The 25505-nt window shown below is 44.8% G+C and overlaps 1 protein-coding gene across 1 annotated transcript in view; it reads left to right on the top strand.

Moving 5' to 3' along the window:
* Positions 1 to 25505, top strand: part of PSMD14 (proteasome 26S subunit, non-ATPase 14) — a 163634-nt gene that overhangs the window by 91579 nt on the left and 46550 nt on the right. Inside the window, exon 6 of the mRNA XM_082261044.1 lies at positions 696 to 846. Within this exon, the coding sequence (XP_082117170.1) occupies positions 696 to 846 (151 nt within the window). The remainder of the gene's footprint in view (positions 1 to 695; positions 847 to 25505) is intronic.

Below are 25505 nucleotides of genomic sequence, written 5' to 3'. Positions count from 1 at the left end.
GTCCCACAGTCGCTATATTACATTGCCCCCCCAGTTCTCATTATTATTAGGTTTATTAAACCCTTAATGCCTTTTTATTTTCTGTTTTGCATTTAATTTTTTTATGAGAGGGAAAGCCATCAGGACTGGTCTTAATTGCTTTAGTAAACAATTCTGTCTAAAGTTATATGCTCATGCTAATTCCATGTATCATTTTTTTTATTCAATTTTATTCTTTACCTCTCAACAGTTGTCATATGCATGTTCAAAATTCTTTTACTGCGAAGAAGAAAAAAAAAAAAACTTTAAAATTAATGTTAGCAAAAGGCTCAGCAGCTAAGCGGAACAGTGCAAATTGCTTTTTGACTGGGTTCCTAGTTGTACTGCTGGTTTAATTGATATTTAAAGAGAAGATATTTACTCAAGTGCTGAAAGGGTAAAAACTGGCTCAGGGAAGGTGTGGTAACAGGGTGAAATCCTGAAAGCACGATCTACCATCGCTAATGTGTATCCCTTAATGATAGCACTCCTTTGTCACACTTATTCATGTTCATGCTTTCACAATGATACTATGGTGAATGTTCCTAATGGTGCCTGATTCACACCAATGAGTTTCCTGTTCCTTGTCCTAATTTATACCCTGTTAGCTTAATGCTTCTTTTCATAGCTGGCTTATGTTTGGGGAGTATGAACGGTCTTTTTTTTTTTCGTTTCAGGCCCGAGATGGTGGTGGGTTGGTACCACAGTCACCCCGGCTTCGGTTGCTGGCTTTCTGGTGTCGATATCAACACCCAACAGAGCTTTGAAGCCTTATCGGAAAGAGCTGTAGCAGTGGTAGTGGATCCTATTCAGAGTGTAAAGGGAAAGGTACGGTACAATCTGTTTTGTTGGCTAGCACTGTCTAATGTGTACTGCTCAGCCCAGAGCGGGCGCTTACTCTCTTGCAAATAATTCCATGCTTCACTGTACTTAACCACTTGCCGTTGTAAAGTTCTTTCTTTTCAGTGTCTGAGCTGAAGCGTTCAATTAGTACAATACTTTACTCCCAAGGGGCTCGTTTGCCTCGGCGATTATGTTAGCTTCTGGGACTCGGCTTAAACACGCCGACTCCTCAAACTCATTGTTGCCTAATCGGTTGAATGCATGTTTTTTAAAGTGGGCTACTCGTTTCATTGGAGCCTCTTAGGATTTACAGGGTCCTTATCCAATCATATCTGCCGAACCCCTAAATCACATGCTCCAAATAGATCTTTTTTTTTCCTGCTCTGAATTCTCTTTACATTGGTCTACATTTTAAAGTTTCCCTAAAGACAACCATCCCAACCAGCACCTTTTTTGTTTTTGTTTTTTTTTAGTCCCAAAGAAGCAGATGAATGATTTAAGTATGCCTAATGCATTTGAAAAGAAATTAACTTGAATAGCATATTGGGTTGTAGTTTTCCTTTGTTGAATTCTCTTTTGTTCTTGTTTGGTTCTTTTTTTTCTTTTTTTTTTTTTTATTTCGCTTCAGCCCCCATATGCCATTTTCCTATTTCCTGCCTCGTGACAGCAGGGTGCAGGTCTATTATCACCTTCACAGAGCTGTCTGCAAATGTGAGAGGCAATTCGATTTTGCTCAGCCACAGGGAGAGTGGATTAGAAAAACTCACAATCTCCCGAAATTGTCTTGAATGCTTTACTGCTTTAAAATACTGCTGAGGTGTCTTGTTGGAACATGTCACTTCCATTGTGATGTAAAATAATAGATATGATAAAAATGATCGCAATGCATTATTACAGAAGTTTTCTCTTCCCTCCTTAAAATAACCTGTCATTATGTATCTCGCTAAACATTGTATGCCGCAGCCCGATCGCGAACGCTTTCTGTTTTTGCAGAAGCGCAATGATGGCAAGCTGACTTTTTTTTTATATTTCTGGGTGTTTGCGACAGTTTGTAGGAAGGGGGGTAAAAAAATCAACGTTTTTGTACATGCCGAGGCGTCTTTTATTTGTTGTGATTATTATATTAGCAAACTAATTATTACTTTCTGAAAGGCTCGGAGGTATTAGATGATCTCCAATTAATGAATGAGATAATTGGATCAGCGAGGTGTCATTTGTACAGTAATAAAGTGAAGACATTCGGGGTAAATTGAGATTACTATCATGCTATGATATTTTAGACATGTTTTGCAATCGCATAGAGATTCACTGAATTAAATCTCTGCAGGAACCAACTGTCAGCATAAATCAAACATTGTGCGGCAAGGTTATAGGTTACCATGCGGTAGCTTGAACAGCAACCATTCTTTTGAGAACACTAGTTATCGTTAAAGCAGATCTGTTATGAGGCGTAGGGTCACTGTTTTCTATGGCAGCTTTAAAGGACGGCATGAGTTGCTTTTATATTTTAAAATTGTGCTGTTTTTGCAGAATAAATGGCAGTGGAAAATCTGCAGTTTTGACCTAATTAAAGCCAGCTATAGACTGTTGAATCTTGGCTGGTTCAGCAGGAACCAGCCAAGATTCAAACCATGTATGGGCATGCTTATTGTACTAAAGTCAATTCATCGATCGACTTGGGTTCAACCAGCATGTTGGATTTTTTAGATGCGATTATTGCCCTGGGGAGAACACAAGAGCTCAGTGGGAGGGATTCGCCCATTAGCACTAACTGTGTTGATGGGGGAATCGAGTGTTTGGTTTTTTTTTGTTTTTTCCCTGTAACTTGTGGTTTCATGAAAGAAAATCGTGTCATGTATAGCCTGCTGTAGCTAAAACCCTGCTGTAATAGTGAGCTGCCACTAGGAGCTCTTTACGCTGCAGGAAACTTGAACCCTGATATTTTCAGTCCTTGTAGCAATCTGGACATTAAAAGAAAAAGCGAAACATAGAACTATCTTTAATTAGGAAGTTACTGTCTAAATGTTTTTATTTTTATTATTTTTATTTTAGCACTGTAGAAGGAATGAGCGAATGTTAAAAACTGGGCACCCAGGTAAACAATTGATTGTAAGAGGTCAGGATCACTCCGCTTAGCTAGAGTACTCACCAGGTTCACTTGACTGTAGATTACAGTATTATAGCTTTATTTTGTAGTTTGCGATAGACAATAAATACAATATACTAATTCATATGTTTTTTTAGATGTTTTTTTTTTCGTCTTGGGAATGATGTAATAATCCCTCATTCGTTTTAGTGCAGCATTTCCTACGCATTGTCTTTTTTTTGTAAATAAAGTGGTTGACAATAGCAGCTAATGGATTTAGTGGAGCTTTTATGAAGATACATTGAAAGGTCCTACAGTGTAAACAGCCACCTAGAATGAATGGAAATCCATTGAGCTGATCACACTTGCATTTAAAACATGCAGACAACAGACGCTATGAATGTAATATGAATATACAACCTAATGTATTGATTTTTGGGAACCTTCAGGAAATGTTTATCTGTATATTATTATTATTATTATTATTATTAGTATTATAATTCAGGATTTATATAGTGCCAACAGTTTGCATAGTGATTTACAACAGAAGGATAGACAATACAATTTAATACAGTAGGAATCAGAGGCCCTGCTCATTAGAGCTTACAGTCTAGAAGTATTTTTCCAGATTTGGGTCTCTTTCACACTGGTGTCTAAGGCCCCGTTCACATACGGGCGACGCTACTTCGCACCGCGACCTCCGAGGTCGCGGTGCGAGCAGTGCACTGCGACCTCGGAGCGGCCGCCACGGACTTCATAACATTGAAGTCTATGGCGGTCGCCTCCTGGTCGCCCCAAAGAAGCTCCGGACCCTTTTTCTAAGTCGGAGCGACTTGTGTCGCTCCTATTAGAACGGGTCCGCAGCTTCCCTATGGGAGGCGACCTGTGAGGCGACCAGGTCGCCTCACAGGTCGCCCTAGTGTGAACCGGGACTTAAAGCATGCATGTGTTTTTTTTTTTTTTTTTTCCCCCCAACGGATCTAAATGCAGCCCATTGTTTTCAATGTGCCTGTACACACAGGCACATAAACATGCACTTTCGTATAGATCAGTAAGAAACAAATTACAGGAGTCTGAATTGCCGGTTAGTATTTTAGATGCACAAAAGGTTAATTCTGAGGGTGAAAATTTATTTTACATATGTTTTTACATACACGCAAATACACAAAAATTTGTGCAAGTATATTTGGTCCGAAGTACTGCTGATCAAACATCAAAATTTTTATAGGTAAAGTTGATCCAGGGAATATCAGATTGCCTGTTTTTCCCCTGCTGTAGCAAATTGGATCATGCTTTGCTGGGGGTTTTTTCGCCTTCCTCTGGATCAACTTCGGGTATAGGATTGTGTATATGGGATTCTATGGCTGGGTTTTCAATACTGTTGTTTTTTTTTTTTTTTGGTTGAACCAGATGGACTTGTCTTTTTTCAACCTGACTAACTATGTAACTATCAGTACTGTGTGCAAGTATCCGAATGGTTAGCAAGAAAAAAGTGTTGCATACAGTAAACTACTCTTATCTGTATTTTCATGGAGTGTTTAGTTTCAAGTAGGTATTCTTTTCTTTATATAATCCTTTCCATTGGCTTGTATATGCGATATATCAAAAATAAATGTATACTTTTTTTAAACTGGTTTAGGATTCTGTTAGGCAAAAGGTATAATACAACAGATGTAACTGTGACGCTATTGTACACAATTGTGTTCAATTAAAAATATACTTCTTTTGTGTCTTACGTTATCCCAAGTATTTAATAGACATTAAAGAGGCGCTCCAGTGTTCCCCAAACAAATTATATGTCAGCAGCTACAAGTACTGTAGCTGCTGCTGACTTTTATTATAAAAGGACACTTGCTGGTCCAGGGATCCAGAGCTGTGCTCACCCAAGCCAATTCTTTAGTCAGGTTTGGGTTTAGGTGTTGGCTTCACACTGTGTATGTGCGAGCCATGCTGCACTTTGTGAATGGTCTCAGTCTTTTGGGAGCTGTGATTAGGGATGCACCGAAATGAAATTCTTGGCCGAAGCCGAATAATAATGAAATGCTTGGCCGAAGGCCGAATACCGAACGCTGTGTTTCGCATTTTTTAACATAAAATATGCCCATTAGCGTGTCCCTTAACATAAAATATGCCCATCAGAGTGCCCCTTAACATAAAATATGCTCATCAGAGTGCCCCTTAACATAAAATATGCTCATCAGCATGTCCCTTAGCATAAAATAAGGGGCACGCTGATGGGCACATTTTATGTTAGGGGGCACTCTGATGGGCACATTTTATGTTAGGGGGCACTCTGATGGGCACATTTTATGTTAGGGGGCAGGCTGATGGGCACATTTTATGTTAGGGGGCACTCTGATGGGCAAAACATAACATTTAAATCAGCGTTGCTCTTAACATAAAATATGCCCATTAGTGTGCCCCTTAACATAAAATATGCCCATCAGAGTGCCCCTTATATAAAATATGCTCATCAGAGTGCCCCTTAACATAAAATATGCTCATCAGCATGTCCCTTAGCATAAAATAAGGGGCACGCTGATGGGCACATTTTATGTTAGGGGGCACTCTGATGGGCACATTTTATGTCAGGGGGCACGCTGATGGGCACATTTTATGTTAGGGGGCACGCTGATGGGCAAAACAAAACATTTAAATCAGCATTGCTCTTAACATAAAATATGCCCATTAGCGTGCCCCTTAAAATGAAATATGCCCATCAGAGTGCCCCTTAACATAAAATATGCTCATCAGCATGTCCCTTAGCATAAAATAAGGGGCACGCTGATGGCCACATTTTATGTCAAGGGGCACTTTATAGGGCACTCTAATATAATTAGCATGGCAAGTGGCAACAACATATGGCAGTCTGCACACTAATGCTTGTGCAGCTGCCAGCTACCGTATTCTTCTCCCCCAAATGTGCTCAGCTCCACATCACATACCTCAACTGCAGCCAGAGCCAAAAGCCGCGAACAGGGGGGCGGGGCGTGGACCTAGTGTGAAGGAGCCGCCAGTCAGGAGCAGGGGGCGGGACGTGCGCGTGACGTCACACCCCCTACTCGCGGCCGGACAGGACACCGGCGGTGTGTGAGAAGGGAGCCGCAATGAGGAAGGTGAGCGGTCAGGGCGGAAGCTACAGAGGATCATTGCATACATTATCAGAGGGTTACTTACTGCAGAGGACATTTTTTACATAGATCATAATAGAGGACCGCGAGCCGCAATGAGGAAGGTGAGACATTGTTCGGCTCAAAATTATTCGGCCTTTTGATTTATTCGGCCGCCGAATATTCGGTGCATCCCTAGCTGTGATGTGACCTGAACTTCCGCGCGGATCCCCATGGTAAGCCAACTTTAAGTGGGAGCAGGTACCTGTCGAAACCAGGTACCTGCTCGTACCCTCCCCCAGAAGTGACAATTGTTAAAGAGGAAGGGGGAGGATGCAAACAAGCAGAACTTCCCCTTTTGGGTTCTTGCTCTGACTGCTGATGCAGATGCTGCTGGGCAGGAATCCTAAACCAGCAATCCGCTTCCCTGCACAGATTCAAACAGGAAAAGCCTTACTTTGAGTCCACTCAAGGTTCTCATTTTTAACTGAAGCACTGATGAAGGGGGAGTTTTTGACCCCAGAAACGCGTTGACTCTTTTAACACAATATCAATAAATCAATTTGGTCTCTTATCTCTTGGTCTGGCACTCCTTCTTATATGCACACCTTTTGGGTGAAGTTCCACTTTACATTTATTACATATCTTGATTGCGTTTTATAAACGAAAAGTCTCTGCTTGCAGCTTCTTTGATACACAATTTCCATCAATATAATTTCCCATATCAAAGATCGCATGAAAATTAGGAATTGTGACTGCACCCCAGAGTACATGACCTAACTCGAGTCTAAGGGCTCTTTCACACGAGCGGTCTGATCAGATCCGCCTGTCAGTTTTTTAGGCGGATCTGATCGGATCCTCCATGTATCCCTATGTGGCAGCGGATGTCAGTGGAGACACCTCCGCTGACACCCGCTGCCATCCGTATCCGATCCTGTCCGGTAAATCCGGAAGGATGGAAACCCTATTTTCCATCCGTCCTGGGGATCGGATCGGATGAGAGCGGACAGGCGATCCCCCATAGAGAGCAGCGGGGGGCTGTGACACCTCCCTCTCCGCACTGCAAGCGGAGACGGAGCTGTCATTCGCCGGCTCAGTGGGGATCGCGGATCGATCCCCGCTGAGCAGCACGGATCCGCCTACGGAGGCGGACCGTGTGAAAGAGCCCTTAGTCATTGTTAAAACCATCAGAGCTTAATGTCCCTGTCGCATTTTCAAGCTGTATTAAACCAAAAACGTAATATATTGCAGCTTGCCAATCATTAGATGTGGTGGCTGCACCAGTCTTCTACTTAAGCCTCCCCCCTGTTTTCACCTGATGATCTGGCCAGTAATGCACCTCCAGTGTTAGAGGGCCCCCACTCTTTATGAAGGAGCATAGAGGGCACTTTTGGACAGCAGCATTGTCAGTCTGGGAGGAGGGGAGGGGGGTGTTGGATGTACTAAGAGATTTATATACAATAACAAATTGAAGCTGAACTCCAGCTAACATTTCATAATTACAGCAAACCGTTTTTTTTGCCTTTTGGGATAAAAGTATTAAATAAAAGATGATCATTGTAAGTACACCTGCCGGTGTTAAATGTTTTTGTAATCCATGTAACTGATACACCTAATCTACAAGAGAGCTTGTTCTTTTAAAAAGCTACAGCTTTGCTGGCAGGATCACCAGTTAAAAATACAAGAAATAGTTTAGTGTTACTAAATCCACAACAATAAAATCAGTCTGTATATGCAGTAAAGCAGGCTTGTTATAGTCACTGTGGAGCTTAAGATGTTAATCCTGCACATTCTGTAAAAATGCTCTTTGATCCTCTTTTCTCTAATCCTCCCTTTCTTCCACTGTCCCTAATCCATCTCCTGATAAGACAAGGCTTTTGGAGTCACCCTGCACAGTTTGGTGTGTATTGCTAGAGATTTTTTTTTTGTGCTTGGGAGAATGCTTGTGATCAGCAAAGGCCAATCGGCTCTGTCAAAAAAGAGGGTCAGGGGTCCTGCATCCTGATAGGACAAGTCAGTCAAGTGCAGAATGAACACTTCTCCTACAAGCTTTAACCAGTGCTTTACTGGACGCCGATAGAAGTCACAAGACTGCTAAATAGTGCACATGAGAAAAGGTTTTTAGCAGTTTATATTTACTAAAATATTTGTATTTCCATGTTCTGTGTACTGTGGGTGACCAGATATAGTGAACTCAGGCTCCTGGGTTTATTAACACTTTAAAAAAAGAAAACTAAATGTAAGAATCGGTAAGCTGCAGTTTATAAATGTTTTCTCCTGGTTTTAATATGGCTTTAATGTCCCACACATTTTCCCATGAAAGCCTAACATTATCACAAACCAAATAGCCACAGTTTTACCTAAAACAATTTATTGGTTAAACATGATAAAGTTGTTGAGGTTTTCCGTTTCAGTGAAATATTAAAACATTTTGGCGAGCCAACCCATGAGGGGGTTAAACCCGAGCTGCCACTTACAGGTATTTCCGAGTTGTTTAGTAAATAGAATTGGAGTGATTAAATCTCTAAGGAAAATGGGAAGAAAATGCACATACTCTGAGGAATCTCTCTTTCTATGGCTGAAATTGACATTGTATAAATAATTTCAATGTGTCTTAACTCTAAGCACACAATCACAGCAGTTCAGTGATATTCAATTGGCATGAGTCAGTTTCGTTTCTTTGTGCTTTCCAGTGAAAATGGCATAAAAAGTCTGATTTGCCTGAATTTTTTATGTCGAGGGGCTTACAGAGGAGGAGGAATGATGTTTTTCAATCGCGGCTGCCTGACAGTGCATGGCAGCAGAAATAACACGCACAGGGTGCTCTCACAGGGTCACATGTTCACTTAAATTTTTAAATATCCAGCAAGCTTTGCAAGAAGTTGATAGCCGATCTGTTGCAGGTGATAAAAGATGTTTAGATGGGATATTAGAGTTTTCCCTCCTTATTCCACACCTGGCACATCAACAATGCTTGTGTGATCACAGAATACATTACAATGGCATGGTTGACTTCAAATCAGAACTGTGCATTCAGGTTACTTTGTGTGGTAAATGAAATGTAACATGTAAAATCAACTGTCAGCCGTTTTCAGTCTCTGTTATATAACCAGAGGGGCATAGGAAACTGACTTTAAAGGTAAAGTGTAATTGTTTCGGATCATTTCCTTTTGAATACAGTTTAAAAAAAATAATAATATAATATATATATATATATATATATATATATATATATATATATATATCTCAAAAAATTTAAAAGAGCACTTTAATATGGACTGGGTAATGTGTTAGGAAAGAAAGATGCCACATTGTTTGATGGAAATGAAAATTATCAACCTACAGAGGGCTGAATTCAAAGACACCCCAAAAATCAAAGTGAAAAAATGATGCAGCAGGCTAGTACCGGGAGGAACCCAGGACCCACTGCACCATCGTAGGTCTGACAATAGGTTCAAGGATTTCATCCCGATACCTAATGGCAGTCATGGTGCCATTGTCTACCCTGTAGAGGTCTGTGCGTCCCTCCATGGATATGCCTCCCCAGACCATCACTGACCCACCACAAAACCGGTCATGCTGAATGATGTTTTAGGCAGCATTACATTCTCCATGGCTTTGCCAGACCCTTTCACATCTGTCACATGGTCTCAGGGTAATCCTGCTCTCATCTGTGAAAAGCACAGTGCACCAGTGGCAGACCTGCCAATTCTTGTGTTTAATGGCAAATGCCAACTAGAGCACCAACCAATGAAGTGAAGTCTGTTTCTGATTGTTTGGTCAGAGACATTCACACCAGTGGCTCACTGGAGGTCATTTTGTAGGGCTCTGGCAGTGCTCATCCTGTTCCTCCATGCACAAAGGAGCAGATATCGGTCCTTCTGATGGGTAAGGACCTTCTACGGCCCTGTCCAGCTCTTCTAAAGTAACTTCCTGTCTCCTGGAATCTCCTCCATCTTGTGCTGGGAGACTCTGCAAACCTGGCAATGGCACGTATTGATGTGCCATCCTGGTGGACTTGGACTGCCTGTGCAACCTCTATAGGGTCCAGGTATCACCTCATGCTACCAGTAGTGACACTGACCCTAGCCAAATGCAAAACTAGTGAAAAACAATTAAAAAGATGAGTAGGGGAAAAAAATGTCCATTACCTCCACCTGTAAAATCATTCCTGTTCTGGAGGTTGTCTCATATGGAGTCAAGCATTGAAGACCTAGCTGCATTGTACTGGTCAACAGGGCGGCGCTCTGGAAGCATTAAACAAAGTAATGTCTTACTTGGCAGTCTGCAATATGATGTCTGGGTGGTTCTGCTGCCCTTGGCCATAGCATTTCTTAACTATGCAAACATCTGGCCCTGGCTTTACCTTCTAGTATTGACAATATATTTACTTGTGATATGTAAATAGGAAGCCGAAATGGAATTACATTTTATATGAACAAAACGTAACTGTCATGCCAACCCGTGACCATAAATCAGCATAGCTAAACCTCTGCATTCACGGGTGCAGTTTTTAATTGCTGGGGTTGGGCAATTCTATAGGCATTTTGCCTATTTTAGGATATAATAGCAGCTCTCCAGGTAGGCTCAGCCATTTATTAAGTAGCTTCTTTATTTCTAACAGCCTTAGGCTCCATGTACACGGGACGCTGGAAATGGCCGTTTAGGAGCAGTTGGGCGTTTTTTTCAGAAGCCCCTGAACCCATCTACATTTTATCTTATCTGTCCATGTACACCAGGTCGTTTACAGTCATTTGCAGGCAGTTGCGTTCAGGGACTGTTTTTAGAACGCAATTATTTGCGTTCGAACGTGTGTTTCCCGGCGTTTCAAACGCACAAACGCGTCTGAACGCGTCCGAACGCGTCTGAACGCGATGACCCGCATTTAGCGTTCGCGTTTTTCCATTTTAAAGGGGAATAATTTTTATGACCTCTAGGAACGCTTCTAAACGCAAACGCTGCTAAACGCCCGCTAAACGCGGGTACAAACGCGACTGAACGGACGTTTCAAACGTCCTAAAAATTCCAGCATTCAAAGGGACTTTTAACAACGTCCCGTGTACATGGAGCCTTAAAGTATGATGTTCCTGGGAAATGTAGGGAACCTATTGGTGATATAGAATGCTAGGCAGGAAAAAGCTTAACCATGCCTATGGGGCAGTCCCGGGGGGTGGTATACTCCCGCTTCCTGCTATAGGCATTCTGTTTTCTTCTGCTGTGTCAGGAGTAAGGACCTAGTTCCTTGCTGGGATCTCTGGTCCTGGCATTTTTATTTTTCCTTTTTAAACATAATTTTTCCAATTTATTATTTTCTGTTCCTGTGAGAGCTACTATCAACTGCTGGACTAGGCGGCAGACTGGATATTCTAGATCCTTACGGTCTCCCGAGTTCTGCCAGCGAGCGCGTGCAGGCCTCAGCTCCACCCTAGGTCAGCTGCGACATAGCCCCACTGGACGGGGGCTGGCCTGAGAGTTAAACGTCTCATGAAGGTGCACACGACCTGGTCCAGGCCTGAGTCTCAGCATGCCTCTTGCCTGCAGCATCCCCATCTCCATGGAAAGGTGGTCTGCCTGAAGCTGTGCCCACCCGAAGGTATGGTGAATAGTGTCCCCCCCCTTCCCTTGTGGCCTGTCGGGGTGGACGTGGGCCCCTCTCTGGGATGGTCGGACCCCCAGGTTCTCCTCCTTCCCACATGGCGTCCCTCAAGGACCACCCCCCATTAAACCAAACCGCACCTAGCTCCCCCCTCCTTTCCCATCCCCGGGGGTTGTCAAACCTCATCCAGATCATCTGGGGGGTGTTGAACAGGCGATAGGGGTCGGCCATGTTTTTGTAGTCCGGCGGCCATTTTCTTAGTGTTTCCCATTGACTAAATCGGCCGCCATGTTTTTGGCCATGTTTTTGGAGCCTTGGTGGCGCTGATTGTGGCAGTAGAACTCTAGCTCTGTGCTGACCAAGGTGGTGAGTGATTGTGGGGATACTCCTTTCTCTGCTATAGTAGCTATTCCCCTGTGCTGGGACTTGTAGTGGCGCTAGCACGGCGGGGGTCACTTGGACCTGTTCGTTACTATTTTTGCCCTAAGGTTCTCTGTCTAACATGGAGTCCCTGGAGCATATTTCACCCCCTGATCCCATCTTGGAGGCAGCGGGCCCTTCTGGGTCCCAATCCACCCTGTCTTCAGTTTCTCTAGAATCCTTAGTGTCCAAGGTTGATGTGGTCCTGCAAAACAGGACCAGCAAAAGCATCCACTACCTTCACCTTTCTCCTCATATTCTGAGTGTGATCTGGCCTCCGTGGATGCGAGTCACCCTTCTGGGTCTGCGTCCATGCACCCTGAGTACTCTGATGGTGAGGATGATTCCTCTTCCGCTACAGCTGCGCATGAAAAAGCGCTGGTGGATGCACTGATTGTATCAGTGCAGGAAACTTAAAAAATGGAGGATGTGGCTGCGTCAGAGGTGACGGTGTCACCTTTGGTACCCGCAAATCCTCTAAAGCGGCAAAGGTTTTTTTACCTTTTCCTGCTTATTTTTACAAAATATCGCAAGTCAGTGAGGTTGCCCTAAACGCAGTGTGGTGGTTCCTAAGCATTTTGCTAGGAGGTGTCCCTGTTAAAAAAAAAAAGCGCACAGTCCCACCTGTGGTGGATTCTCTGGTTTCCGGACTGAACAAATCCACTCTAATTGCCGTGAAGGAGTCTCCGCTTTTAAGGACCCTTTTGATAGGAAGGCAGAGACCTTGGTCCGGCACATATTTACTATGGCCAGTTCAGTCCTTCACCATTGCCTTGGTGTAACAGACTTTGACGAAGTGGGCTAAGCTTTTGCGCCAGGACCTGGAGAGGTAATGGCTTCCCTCCTGCCTTTGCGGCGCTGGCGGACCAGTGCTCCAGGGGCTACCGTTCATCTGTGACACCTCCTCTGTATGCAGCACCCTTCATTTCTAGGGTGTCTGTGACCTCAGTGGTTCTTCGGCGCATGATATGGCTGAAATTCTGGTCTGCGGACCAAGCTTGGCCTTTGGGGGGGTCGTCTGTTTGGGTCTTCCCAACTGGTGGCTACTTGGGGCCAGTACCATCTGATATACGCCTTTCTCCCTCTCAAACTTCTGCCAAGATTTCTTCAAGGAATCGAGGCAGAAGGAATTCCGGTCATCTTTGGGGCCCCAAACTTGCCTTGCCAGTCTTGATACGCTGATCTAGTGCGGCTGGTCGCCGATTTCCCTGACTTGGTGATTTCCATGCTGTTAAAGGCTAGGAAATCTACCTCCTAGGAAGATTTACCATCTTGTTTGGAAAGCATACATTGCTTAGTGTGAGTCTCTGGGGGTTTCTCCCTGTTCATTTTTGGTGGCTCGATTTTTTTGCATTCCTCCAAAGAGGTGTGGGACAGCGCCTGGCCTTGGGTACCATCAAGGGCCAGGTTTCGGCCTTGGCGATTTTTTCTTTCAACATTCTTTGGCTTTGCACATTTTGTTCAGGGGGTTCACACTTGGCTCCACCTGTGAGGTCTCTATTGCCTCTGTGGGACCTTAATTTGGTGCTGTCGGTTTTTCAGAAATCGCCTTTCGAAAATATTTGCGAGATTCCTCTGCTGACATTGTCCCAGAAGGTAGCCTTTTTGGGTGCTATTACTTATGCACGCAGGGTGTTGGAGCTGGCAGCTTTGTCTTGTCGTTCACCCTACTTGGTGGTTCACAGAGATAAAGTGGTGCTTCTCCTTGTCAGTCATTCCTTCCTAAGGTTGTCTTCTGGGTTTCATGTGAATGAAGACATTGTGTTGCCTTCCTCTGTCTTAAGCCTAAGCATCCTAAGGAGATTACCTTGCATTCTCTGGATATGGTTCGGGCGATCAGGGTGTACCGTTTAGGAAATCAGACTCCCTTTTTGTCCTTACGGATGGACCTTTCCAGGGGTTGGCCGTGTTCCCCCCTTTCCCTATAAAGGAGAATTCTTTGTAGGCGCTTAGTGCTTCCTGGGCCTTCTGCCATTAGACGTGAGTGATGCAGGTTTGCAAGGCGGCCATCTGGTCGTCTATGCACACTTTCACAAAATTCTACAAAGATGTGTTGGTATTCGTAGATGCTGGCCTTCTATTCCAATGTGTTCACTGTGCCCAGAAAGGAGGGCAAGGTACGTCCGATTCTGGACTTGAAAGCTCTGAACCGCTTTGTGCGGGTTCGCAAGTTTCGCATGGAATCCCTGCGCTCGGTGGTGGCTGCCCTGGTTCCGGGGGAATTCATGGCCTCCATCGACTTGAAGGCTGCGTACCTACACATCCCCATTTTCTAGGGTCACCAGAGGTACCTTCGATTTGCCATTGCGGAGGATCATTATCAATTCGTGGCGTTACCCTTCGGTCTCGCTTCGGCTCCGTGGGTTTTCACCAAGGTGCTCGCGCCGGTTCTGGCTTTACTGAGAGCCCAGGGCATCTCTGTCTTGGGGTATCTGGACGATATCTTGGTTCGGTCCGCGACCAATCAGGGTCTGGTGAACGACCTGTCCTTCACGATGCAGACTCTGCAGGAATTCGGCTGGACGATAAATTTTCCAAAATCGACGTTGTGTCCGTCGGTTCGTCTTCCCTACCTGGGGATGATTCTGGGATGTTCAGGCGAAGGTCTTCCTGCCGGAAGACAAGCTTCGGACACTTCAGTGCGAAGTCAGGTCCCTCAGGGACAATCAGTGCTCGTCCCTCCGGACATGTATGAGGTGTCTGCGGAAATCTGCGGATTTCGTTGAGCCGCCACACCCGAAGGGGTCTTTTGTGGTGGCTCCAGTCCCCGGCGGTGTCGGGGGGCAAGTCCTTTCGTCCCTTGTCATGGACGGTGATCACCACGGATGCCAGCCTGTCGGGCTGGGGTGGTGTTCTGGGCGTTTTGTCCACCCAGGTAACTTGGTCGGAGGAGGAATCCTCCCTTCCGATCAACATTCTGGAATTGCGAGCGATAAATCTCTGCCTTCTGCATTGGACGGACAGGCTTCGGGGCCGTTCAGTTTGGGTGCAGACGGACAATGCCACAGCGGTGGCCTACATCAACCACCAAGGGGGCACCAGGAGTGCCCGGGCGGCTCGGGAAGTAGCCGACATTCTGTCTTGGGCCGAGACGCACGTCCCGGCAATCTCTGCAGTTCACATTCCGGGGGTGGAAAACTGGCAGGCGGATTATCTGAGCCGCCAGACCCTGGATCAGGGGGAATGGTCCCTTCACCCGGATGTCTTCCAGATGTTGTGCGCGAAGTGGGGGTCCCCAGATGTGGACCTGTTCGCGTCTCGTCTAAATCACAAGGTGGAAAGGTTCGTGGCAAGGACGCGCGATCCTCGGGCAGACGCCTCGGAAGCGTTAGTGACCCCCTGGCATCAGTATCGTCTGATGTATGCCTTTCCACCGATTCAGTTGCTGTCCAGGTTCCTTCGCAGGTTGGCCTCGGAACCGAAAACGGTGATTCTGGTGGCACCGGACTGGCCTCGCTGGTCTTGGTACGCAGACCTCGTGAATCTGGCGGTCGACGCTCCGTGGCGTCTGCCTCTTCGAGCAGACCTTTTGTCTCAAGGACCGATATTCCATCCTGCTTTACAGTCGCTGGCTTTAACGGCCTGGCTGTTGAAAGCCAGGTCTTGAAGGATAGGGGTCTCTCCCCTGAGGTCATTCCCACTTTGATCAAGGCCAGGGAGGCCTCTTCAGGGAAGATTTACTACCGTACTTGGAAGGCGTATTTTGCCTGGTGTGAGTCCAGGGGGTATTCCCCTCGCTCGTACTCGGTGTCGAGAGTGTTGGCTTTCCTTCAAACGGGCGTGGACCAGCGTTTGGCGTTGGCCACGATTAAGGGTCAGATTTCTGCGCTGGCCGTTCTTTTTCAACGTCCTGTGGCGTTTAACTCTTTAGTTAGCACCTTTGTTCAAGGGGTGCGACATTTGGTCCCTCCTAGGAGGGAGCCTTTGCCTCCATGGGATTTGAACCTTGTTCTGTCCGTGTTGCAACATGCTCCTTTTGAAAATATCAGGGAGATCTCGTTGTCTTTGTTGTCCAAGAAGGTTGCCTTCTTAGTGGCGATTACTTCGGCTCGCAGGGTGTCGGAGCTGGCGGCCCTGTCCTGCAAGTCTCCGTATTTGGTGATTCACTTGGATAAGGTGGTCTTGTGACCTAACCCATCTTTTCTTCCGAAGAGAATTTCTGAATTTCACCTCAATGAGGACATTGTCTTGCCTTCGCTTTGCGCGAAGCCTAAGCATCCGAAGGAGGTGGCTTTACATTCCCTGGATGTTAGGGCGTTCAGGGTTTACCTGTCATCGACTAAATCCTTTCGCAAGTCGGATTCTCTCTTTGTCCTTCCTGAGGGACCTCGGAAGGGCATGGCGGCGTCGGCTTCTACCATCGCCAAATGGATCAGACAGACCATTGAACAGGCCTATGCTTTGAGGGGGAAGGTTCCTCCCGTGCCTGTGAGGGCGCGCACTCTACCAGATCTCTGAGTACGTCTTGGGCCTGTCATCATTGGGCTTCTGTGGCCCAGGTGTGTAAGGCGGCGACTTGGTCGTCCGTTCACACCTTCTCCAAATTTTACAAAGTGGATGTTCAGGCATCGGCAGATGCTTCTTTTGGCCGTAAAGTTCTTAGTGCGGCGGTGCCTTAGGGTCCCTTATTTGGGCCCTTGGCTGTTGGGGTGTTTTTACCCCTGAGTTACTTGTTTTTTCCTGGGTTGCTGCTCCTGTTGAGCACGTTTTCCTGTTGCCTAGTTGGTTCTCTTACTTTGGTAAGGTTCCTTTCTCTGATGTGGGTATTGCGTTGCTTTAGGCGCGGCTGCTTTCTTCCCACCCCTCATGTCTACACTGCTTTGGGACGTCCCCATTAGTGACGAATATAAAGAGGCGGCGACTGTCGGAGGACGTAAGAGAAAACGGAATTTTTGTAAAATCTTACCTGTAAAATTCCTTTCTCTGAGTCCTCCGACAGTCGCCGCCCCTCTTTTGGGGTTTGTTTGTATACTCTACTGCTATTCTACTGAAACTGAGTTGGTATGCAGGAAGCAAGGAGGTATTGACTGAGGGGACCACCCCCTGGGGGTGGGATATGCTAAAAGCTTTGATATTAATATATTCTGTTGCCTAGCACTCCTACGGAGCAAAGGTCAATAACCCTATTAGTGACGAATATGAAGAGGCGGCGACTGTCGGAGGGCTCAGAGAAAGGAATTTTACAGGTAAGATTTTACAAAAATTCAGTTTTTTGTCTTACTGTAAAATCCTTTTCTCTGATGTTCATTGATGGACACAGCACCCACCTCTCTGTAGAGTTGTAATTTTTCTGACACTGCTTGTAACCAAGTGGGCAGTATAACCCAAAGGTTATGAAGATCAGGAGCTGTCAGAGAAAAGGATTTTACGGTAACACAAAAATCCAATTTTTTTCACGTTTAACTTGCATGCTAAGAAATTTGTTAGGTATACCCTCATCCATTTTTCTGGTGGACATGTTTGTTTAGGCATCCTATGTCCCAATCTACTTCCTAGGCTGAGCTACTGGTTTAGATGTGACCTAGTCATGCACATTCTGGTACCTTAGCAGGTCTCTGTTGTGTTCATACATGTCTGATGATGATCACGTGCACTTTCTGCTACTGCCTCTCATCTTGTGACTTGCTGCAAAGTTACACTGTTGCACACTGAGGATCCCTCTGACTGACGCAAATTGATGATATCATGTCGGAAAAGCCACCCTGCTGGAGCTTGACGACAATGTGTTGTCAAATATTTACAGCTTTTCTGAAGAATTATCTTTCTGAATGTCTACATCAAGACATGTCAGAAATGTCTTGATGCAGTTTCTGAAAGGTCCACTAAGTTTCTATATACTTGTCTGACACTGCTCCTTGTTAGGTCCAGCTGCAGCTACTAGAGCACAATCATGGCTAGAGAGAATTTTATATTCTTATAACAGGATTTGTGTACTGATTTTCGGCCCCGTTTGACACTATCGGACTGATTAGGTCCACCTAGCCATTTTTCAGGCGTACCTGATCATGTGTCCTTTGACATGTGTCTCGCATCCGATCCGACAAGATCCACTGAAAACAAGACAGATGGTGATATGTTTGCTATCCTTCCAGCGGGTCGGATCGGATGGAAATGGACAGGCTGTCCTTCATCCGATCTCTCCATAGAGGAGAGCGGGACTCTGAAAGGTCCGTCTCAGTACAGTGAGCGGAGACGGACCTGTCATCGGCCTGCTTAGCGGTAACCATCGGAGCTATTCCCGCTGGGCTAGCGAGAAAAGGGGCATTTTTTAAACACATATTTATGGCAATGCACTTAGAACCAATTGTATTAAAATACGCATCCCAATTTAAAAGCATAGATGTTTAGGGCATGTACATATTGGCTTACGTTTTTTTTTTTTTCCATTTAGCTAATGCTGGCAAACTAAGCTTGCAATTAGTTTAATATATAACTAAGGTAAATAGTAATATTTGTTAATGTCTGTATACTTTCCCATATATTGATACAACAGATGATGATTAGCATATTTATATTTGTTGTAAGGGAAGCATAATTCCCAGCAAGGATCTGGCATAGTAAGTGGTGCTAGTGAATGTAGTTTCCAGCATTGCTGTAGGAGGTTAGATCTGCCTTTAAAACCCACCTACCTTTTTAAATACCATCTCCAGGCAAGTGAAATCAGTCACCAGACTGCTAACATCGATCATAAAACACGTACTAACAAGTCAGTCTGCTCTGTGCACCATAATCAGATTTTTATGTAATCTGCGTGCATGCATATTTTTTCAGTTCGTACAAGTGCTTTGCAATAAGACTGCAGTGTCTGATTACATCATTCTCTGCTGCATACCTTCTCTAACTCCATCTTTGTCGCCTATAGGAGGCTGCATTAAGTAATGAGGAGCACACTTCTGCTGAATAGCAGTTAAGTGAACACAAGCTAGTCAAAAGCAGGAAGTAAGGGATAGTTTTAGTAAGCAGCACGACACCAATTAATCTATCATAAGCTATGGTTGGTTAGAGTAGTAAACCCTATCATTAAATTGCAGAAAATGTGTGGCTTTCCCATCAATTAGGCTGGAGGTAGATAACCATTATAGAGGAGTTTTATTAACCGAGACCAGTAATCTGTAGCAACCAGCTTTCAGTGGTATTAACTGGTCATATAGGGAAGGATGTGACTGTTGGTAATGGATTAACCCATGGGTGTCCAACATTTTGACTTTCCTGGGCCACATTGGAAGAAGAGGAATTGTCTTGGACCACACAAAAAAATACCCAACAATAAGGATAGCTAATGAGCCAAAGAAGTCAGTCAAATCACAAGTTAACGATCACGGATATGTACATATCTGAGTAATATAACTTAATAAAAAATATATATATATTTTTCATTACACAAGTAAAAAAGGGCAACATAAAACGAGTGCGATATTTGAGTTTTTGATAAACGAACACATCAGTATCTGGTTCGATGGATAGAGTAGTGATTCTCAATGAAGTCTCAAAGTGCTCATCAGATATTTTGGTCTTAATTTGGCCCTTCCTGTGCTTCATTGCATAGTTGCTTACAAATATAGATGCTGCCAAAAACGGGTGACATGAATATGGCAGGATTGTGACGAGTGGGATATTTTTTCTTTGGGAATATAACATTTTGTGTCTCTCTACTGGACTTTTGTGTCAGTCCCATGTGTTCACTAAGTGTAAGCACATTTTTACAAAAAACTACTCCCCCCCCCCCCCCCCCCCAAAAAAAAAAAAAATTAACATTTTATATAAGTTTACTATTTTGTTTTGGGCTGCATCCATAGAGCAGTCTTGGGCTGCAGGTTGACACGCCTGGATTACCCAGGTACTTGGATAAGTTCTGTCATCACCACTATTCGCTCCATGTCCTCCATTACTATGAGTGTAGTACAACTCAGTGTCTTTTACGTTAAAAAATTGATTTGAAATTTCCTGGCAGCCTGATCTCTAGCCTTTAATACCTTTTGTGCCATAATGTACAGTTCTCTCATGGACCTATAGCTGCTTCTGCAGCTTCCATGTTGGAGATTCCCAGTAGTCTTCTATTAACCTGACGGTAAGTTGTGCAAAGAAAATGAAGCAAGATAAAGGGTTCTCAAGATCAATCCCAGCACTACTTTAATGAATGAATTCAAGCGTACAAATACAGGTGTGACTTGCACTGTTTACAGCCCTGCTGCAGCGACTATTTTGCAATAGCCAAGTAACTTAACAGAAATAACCCTGCATTATTCGACTATACCAAAAGGCTTATCCAAGTGACAATTTGTTAAAAATTTTAATATATAAAACCATACTGGAATATGAAGAGAGAAAAATGAGACTTCAGGGGGGCTTTAAACACTGCATAAGGTTTGGGGCTGGTGACGTCCTTTAGATCCTACGAGGTTGTTAATCTGCCCCCAAACCAGCTTGTATAAATAATTCCCTTACAAAACGTACAGATTATATCCCTCTCTATATTTTGTCCTGCTTATTTGTGTTAAAGACTTTTATCACACTCCAGTAGATTGTACTCATTGTTGTAACGTTTGTGTCACATTCTTTTAATGCTGTGAGAAGTGATAAATTACTTGCCATTATCTTCTGCTGGAATTTTTCTGTAGCCTTGTGACTTGTCTCGATTACTACTAAGCTAGTGTTATGTCTCTGGGTGGCAGCAGAAGAAGACGTTGTACATAGCGGTCTAGGATTGCTAACATTGCTAGCAGGCAGGTATTTTTTTTTTTTTTCCCGTCTTCCCCATACCATGAAAATGTCAAACAATGTCTGACAAAAGTGTAAATGGTACCATTTAAGATGTACAACAGTTTTATCATAGAAGAGTGGCAAAAAGGAAATAATCCTTCTGAGCTGTCATAGTGAAATGATTGTTTGTCCATTGAGATATCTAGCTGTAGTATGCATGTGTACGGTAGTGATGTCTATGAGCACATGAAATTTCAGACACTGTAGCAATATTACAATTGAATTTTAATTATTGGTGACTCCAAGTGGAACTAAAATCATGTTTACAAACAGTGCCGGGACGAGATCGTCCAGCGCCCAGGGAAAAGATGCCAAATGGCGCCCCCTTCCCCCATTCATGATGTGCAATTTTAGAGGCCCCTGTTTACAAAACATTGCTAGCAAGCAGGTTTATTGCAGAAGAATCTTTTGGTTAATGTATTTTTATTTGTGTTTTTTGGTGAATGTACACTATGCTGTGCACGTGCAGTTTTGTGTACAATACTGGCATCTTCCCCCATTTGCGGGAGTTGCATCACCCAGGTCTGGCCAGTCATGATGACTGAAGACGAAGGCAAAAAAAGACCAGGCGAAGATGTCAATAGCAGCAAGGAGGGACATTGTGGCTATTGCAGTGCTGAAGTGGGGTGCTTTGGTAGGTATGTCTGCCATAATTCGCAAATACCTGAAGATCTGTTTTTTTCTGTGCTGCAGTTAAGGAACACTCATAGGTCTTGTCTCTCCCCAGTTTGTGAATGGGGAGTGAAAGGAGAAGCAGTGCACTTATGTGTTCATCTCCTCGTCACTGTGCTCTCTCCTATCAGTATGTTGATTTGTACCTGAGCACTGGAGCACAACTAACTGGCTCCTTGTGGTTTTTCTTCCTCTCCCAGTCAAAGCTCTTCTCCATATTGGTTGGCAAAAGGCTTATTCTAGGTCAAATTCAGGTGCTTTACACTGCTTGCATTTAGCAAAATCTGTTAAAGAATATAGCGCTGCATTATTCTATTGAGCATTAAAGCTGACCTTTGACCAATGTAAGTATTAAAAGAGAAGTATAGCCAAAGCTATTTTTGGCCAAACTGCTCCTGTAGTTCACAGGAGTGCACTTAATTCTGCACTCCTGTGACCCATTTTCAGCCATAAGCAGAGTAAAGCCCGCTGTCAGCTGATGTCACAGAGCCCAGGCTCTGAAAAGTCACTGACCTTGGACCGGCACATGGCTCAGTCTCTCGGGGATCTGCTGAATTGACGAGCCAGCACATCCCAGCATTCCTGTGAGCACTGGAGGGGCAGAGCAGAGAGCCGGTGACTGAATTAAACCATCAGTTGTGTTTTATTGCTCAATTCTCAGTGCATAACCAGTGGGGGGGACACAATGCTGCATCCACCTAGGTGCGTATGAATGTTTGTTTGTTTTACACACTGACCACAGGGGGTCGCTTGCTTTGCACTGATGCCATTAACCGAACGCCTTGTATTTTTTTTAATTGGATATGAGGCGTTCTCTGATTGGATTAAGTGAAGAGGAGGAACAATCTTCCCCTCGGCCAATGAGAGAATGTCTTGTATTCTTTTAAAATACAAGGTGTTCGTTAAATGGCACCAGTGCCAAGTGAGCAACCTCCTGTGGTCAGTGTGCAGAGGAGAAGCTGCTCAACAAAGGAATCGGAAGATCGCAGGTATCACTGTAGTAGCGCCGACTACTACAGTGTTTTTCAGCTTCCCCAATGCCCCCTCAGGTATGAGATATGCATGCTATCATTGGTTCAAGTTTGACCAATGTAAATATGCAATATAGAATCATACCTTGAGTCCAGCTTTAAGATAAAGATCAGGTCTATTTACAGATAAGTCCTTGATTTAGGCTAAGGTAGGTATCACAGTGTACCCTTTTTAATAATGACCAGACTGGTGTGATACATACTCTAAAAACCAGTGAATTGCCATTATAATGCAATTGGTGTACGCTACATTAACAGAAAATAAACCGGTTTCATATCTGTCTGTGACACTCTAGTTTCTATTTCAGAGTGAAATAGAAACTGGTTCTGATGCTGCACCTAATTATCTAAGAGATTTTGGCAATTTTCAGTATAGAAAACTGACTCAGGTTTCCACCACATCAGATCCAGCTTACAGGATGTGAGCCGTCAGCAATCGAATAACATTTCTCTGCTAGTGCGGTATTTAAACTACACGAGCAGGGCATGTTCAGGCCCCTTCTTCCCTCTCGTTCTCAGCTTAGTGAGGTCAGGTAGAGGGATTGGAGCATCCAGCTGTACTGTGCAGTGTCTGCCTCACACAGCATGGAACAGGGAGAAGATCACTCTTAATTAACAAAGGGTCTTGTACCCTTTTTGTTAGAAATAGGATCTGCTCTGTTTCCTTAACTTAGAAGAATAGTAATGCCAGGATTCCTTTTTTTTTTCCACCTACTCGTGATTAATTGAACAGTGGTTGGTAAGACATTGATCAACAAATTGGCCATCTTGGGTTACTGAATTGTTCTGGGGAAATTGTTGCTGCAGACTTTCTCTCTGTTACTCACATATCCAAAAGCCTGGGCATTTGGAATATGAATTATTGTATGACCGGGAGCTCAGATTATGTGATTCTTCTCTTAATCAGAGATATTATGACTGAAGGCCTAGGATTATGGGCTGCTGCCCCAGGTTTCTTGTTTCAGGGTGGCTTATTTCTCTTGCGATGTCCTATGGAGCATGCAAGGATTTGAGTTGCATCTTCCTATACTGTTTGCATCAAAAGAAACACACCTTATAGCCTAGAATGCAAGGCTCTCTACTGCTCCACCTCCCTTTCTCCTTTTCCCTTCTCCTTCTCCAAGCTAATAGACTATACTGTCCATTGTTAACTGTTTCCTGTGAAGAGCGGAAGTTTAGAGAAGTTTAGAGAAGCAGCACTGAAATAGCAAGAGCCAGCAACATTACAAGTTGTAAATCGTATGTCCTGGGCTAAAAATTTGAACAAATACTTTGCGAAGAAATGTTTATTTCTCTTTCGTTTATCGACGGACACAGCGCTTTATAAATCATAACTAATGGGTAATATTTCCTCCTCCAGGAGAAGAACTAGGCAGAACAAAAAACACCTGGCTATGCCCATGGGCCATCCTCAGCTGGTATATAACCCCCTCTCTACTCTAGGTAATCGGTTTTAGTCTGTCTAGTCAGAAGTAAGGACCTAGGCTTCGGCTGGGATCTCTGGTCCTAGCAATTATCAACATCCTTACATCTTTTTGTTTTCTTTTGAGAGATCTACAATTAACTGCAGGGTTGGGCGACTGGCTGGATAGACTAGATCCAGTAGCCCCCCCAGCCCAGCCAGCGAGCGCGTGCAGACCGCAGGTACGCGCTAGGTCAGCCACGACCTAGCCTCATGGACAGAGGCTGACCCGCAAGTTAAACGTCTCGCAGGGTAGCATACAACCAGGCTTGAGTCTGAGTTGCAGCAGTCCCTTGGCAAACAGCTCCCCTACTTCAGTGGCGAGGAGTCCTGTCTGGACCGTTACCCGCACTGTGGAAGGGTAAGTTCAATCCCCCCTCTCTCTCCTTTTGGTGGTTTTCTTTGGGGTGGACGTGGGCAACCTCCAGGGATAGTTGGACCCTCCCACCATCCTTAAATTCCTCACTGAGCTGGGCTTCCCCACTCCCATTCCCCCTGTCTTGACCTAGAGTCTGGTGGGGGTCCCAGGGCAGAGAATGCCCCCACTATCCCCACTCTGTAAGGGTCCTGAGATAGTGTGTGTCCCACCCTGGTAGTTTGAAGGGGTCCCAGTGTAGGAGACCCCCCTAGGTGCATGCCCTGCTGTTTGCAGTGTGGATATAGTGAAGGGGGATCCCAGTGCAGAGTGCACAGCAGAATCTCCCCTACACGTGTGTTCTACCCTCAGCGTTGCAGAGGGTGCAGGAAAGATTCTGGCAGCATGCTTCAGTGTTTGTAGCTGTTGGTGGCCATTTTCTCTTAGTCTGGCTGGTCTCCGGTTGGGGGCCATATTTGTGTAGTCCGATGTCGGGAGGGGGGGGGCATTTTCCCTTAGTCTGGTCGGTCTCTGGCTGGCGGCCATATTTGTGTAGCCGGATGTCACAGGGGCCATTTTCCCTTAGTCTGGGAGATGCTGGAAACAACTCAAGTCTCGTGGAGATGCTGAAGCTCCTCTTCTTCCTCTTCCTCCTTAGTTTCCTCTTCCTGTGCTCGGGGCATATGAACAGGGATGGCGTCCATAGTGATGCTGGGTCCGAATTCTCTGCACTCCTCCGGTCAGTAGGGTGAGTCTTTCCCTGTTATATCTCTCTCTCTCTCTGCTAGGTACCCTGACCCTTAAGGGGATCCTTTAGTGGTGTCAAGATAATTTTTGTACTGCAAGGTCTTCCTTTCCTTATGGAGCCTCAGGGTCACATCTCCCCCACTGATCCCCAGCTTCCCATGGTTGCACTAACGGTGGACCTTGGTGTCCCAGGTGGAAGTGGCATGTGGGCAAAGGCCCAGGAGGAAGCATCCCCTGCCTTCCCCTGCTCAGGCTGTCTCCTCTGATTCTGAGCCTGATGCCGCCGTGGGCGTGACCTGTCCAAGTGGATTTAATAACACACCCCCTGATCCATCCAATGGTGAGGATGATTTGTCCAAGGTCGCAGCAGCCAATAAAAAGCCGCTGGTAGACACACTTATTACT

The sequence above is a fragment of the Pelophylax lessonae genome (genome assembly GCF_965119305.1).
Source record: "Pelophylax lessonae genome assembly, chromosome: 6".
NCBI classification, from domain to species: domain Eukaryota; kingdom Metazoa; phylum Chordata; class Amphibia; order Anura; family Ranidae; genus Pelophylax; species Pelophylax lessonae.
Note: the sequence above shows the minus strand (reverse complement) of the source record. Positions and strands in the feature narration are given on the sequence as shown.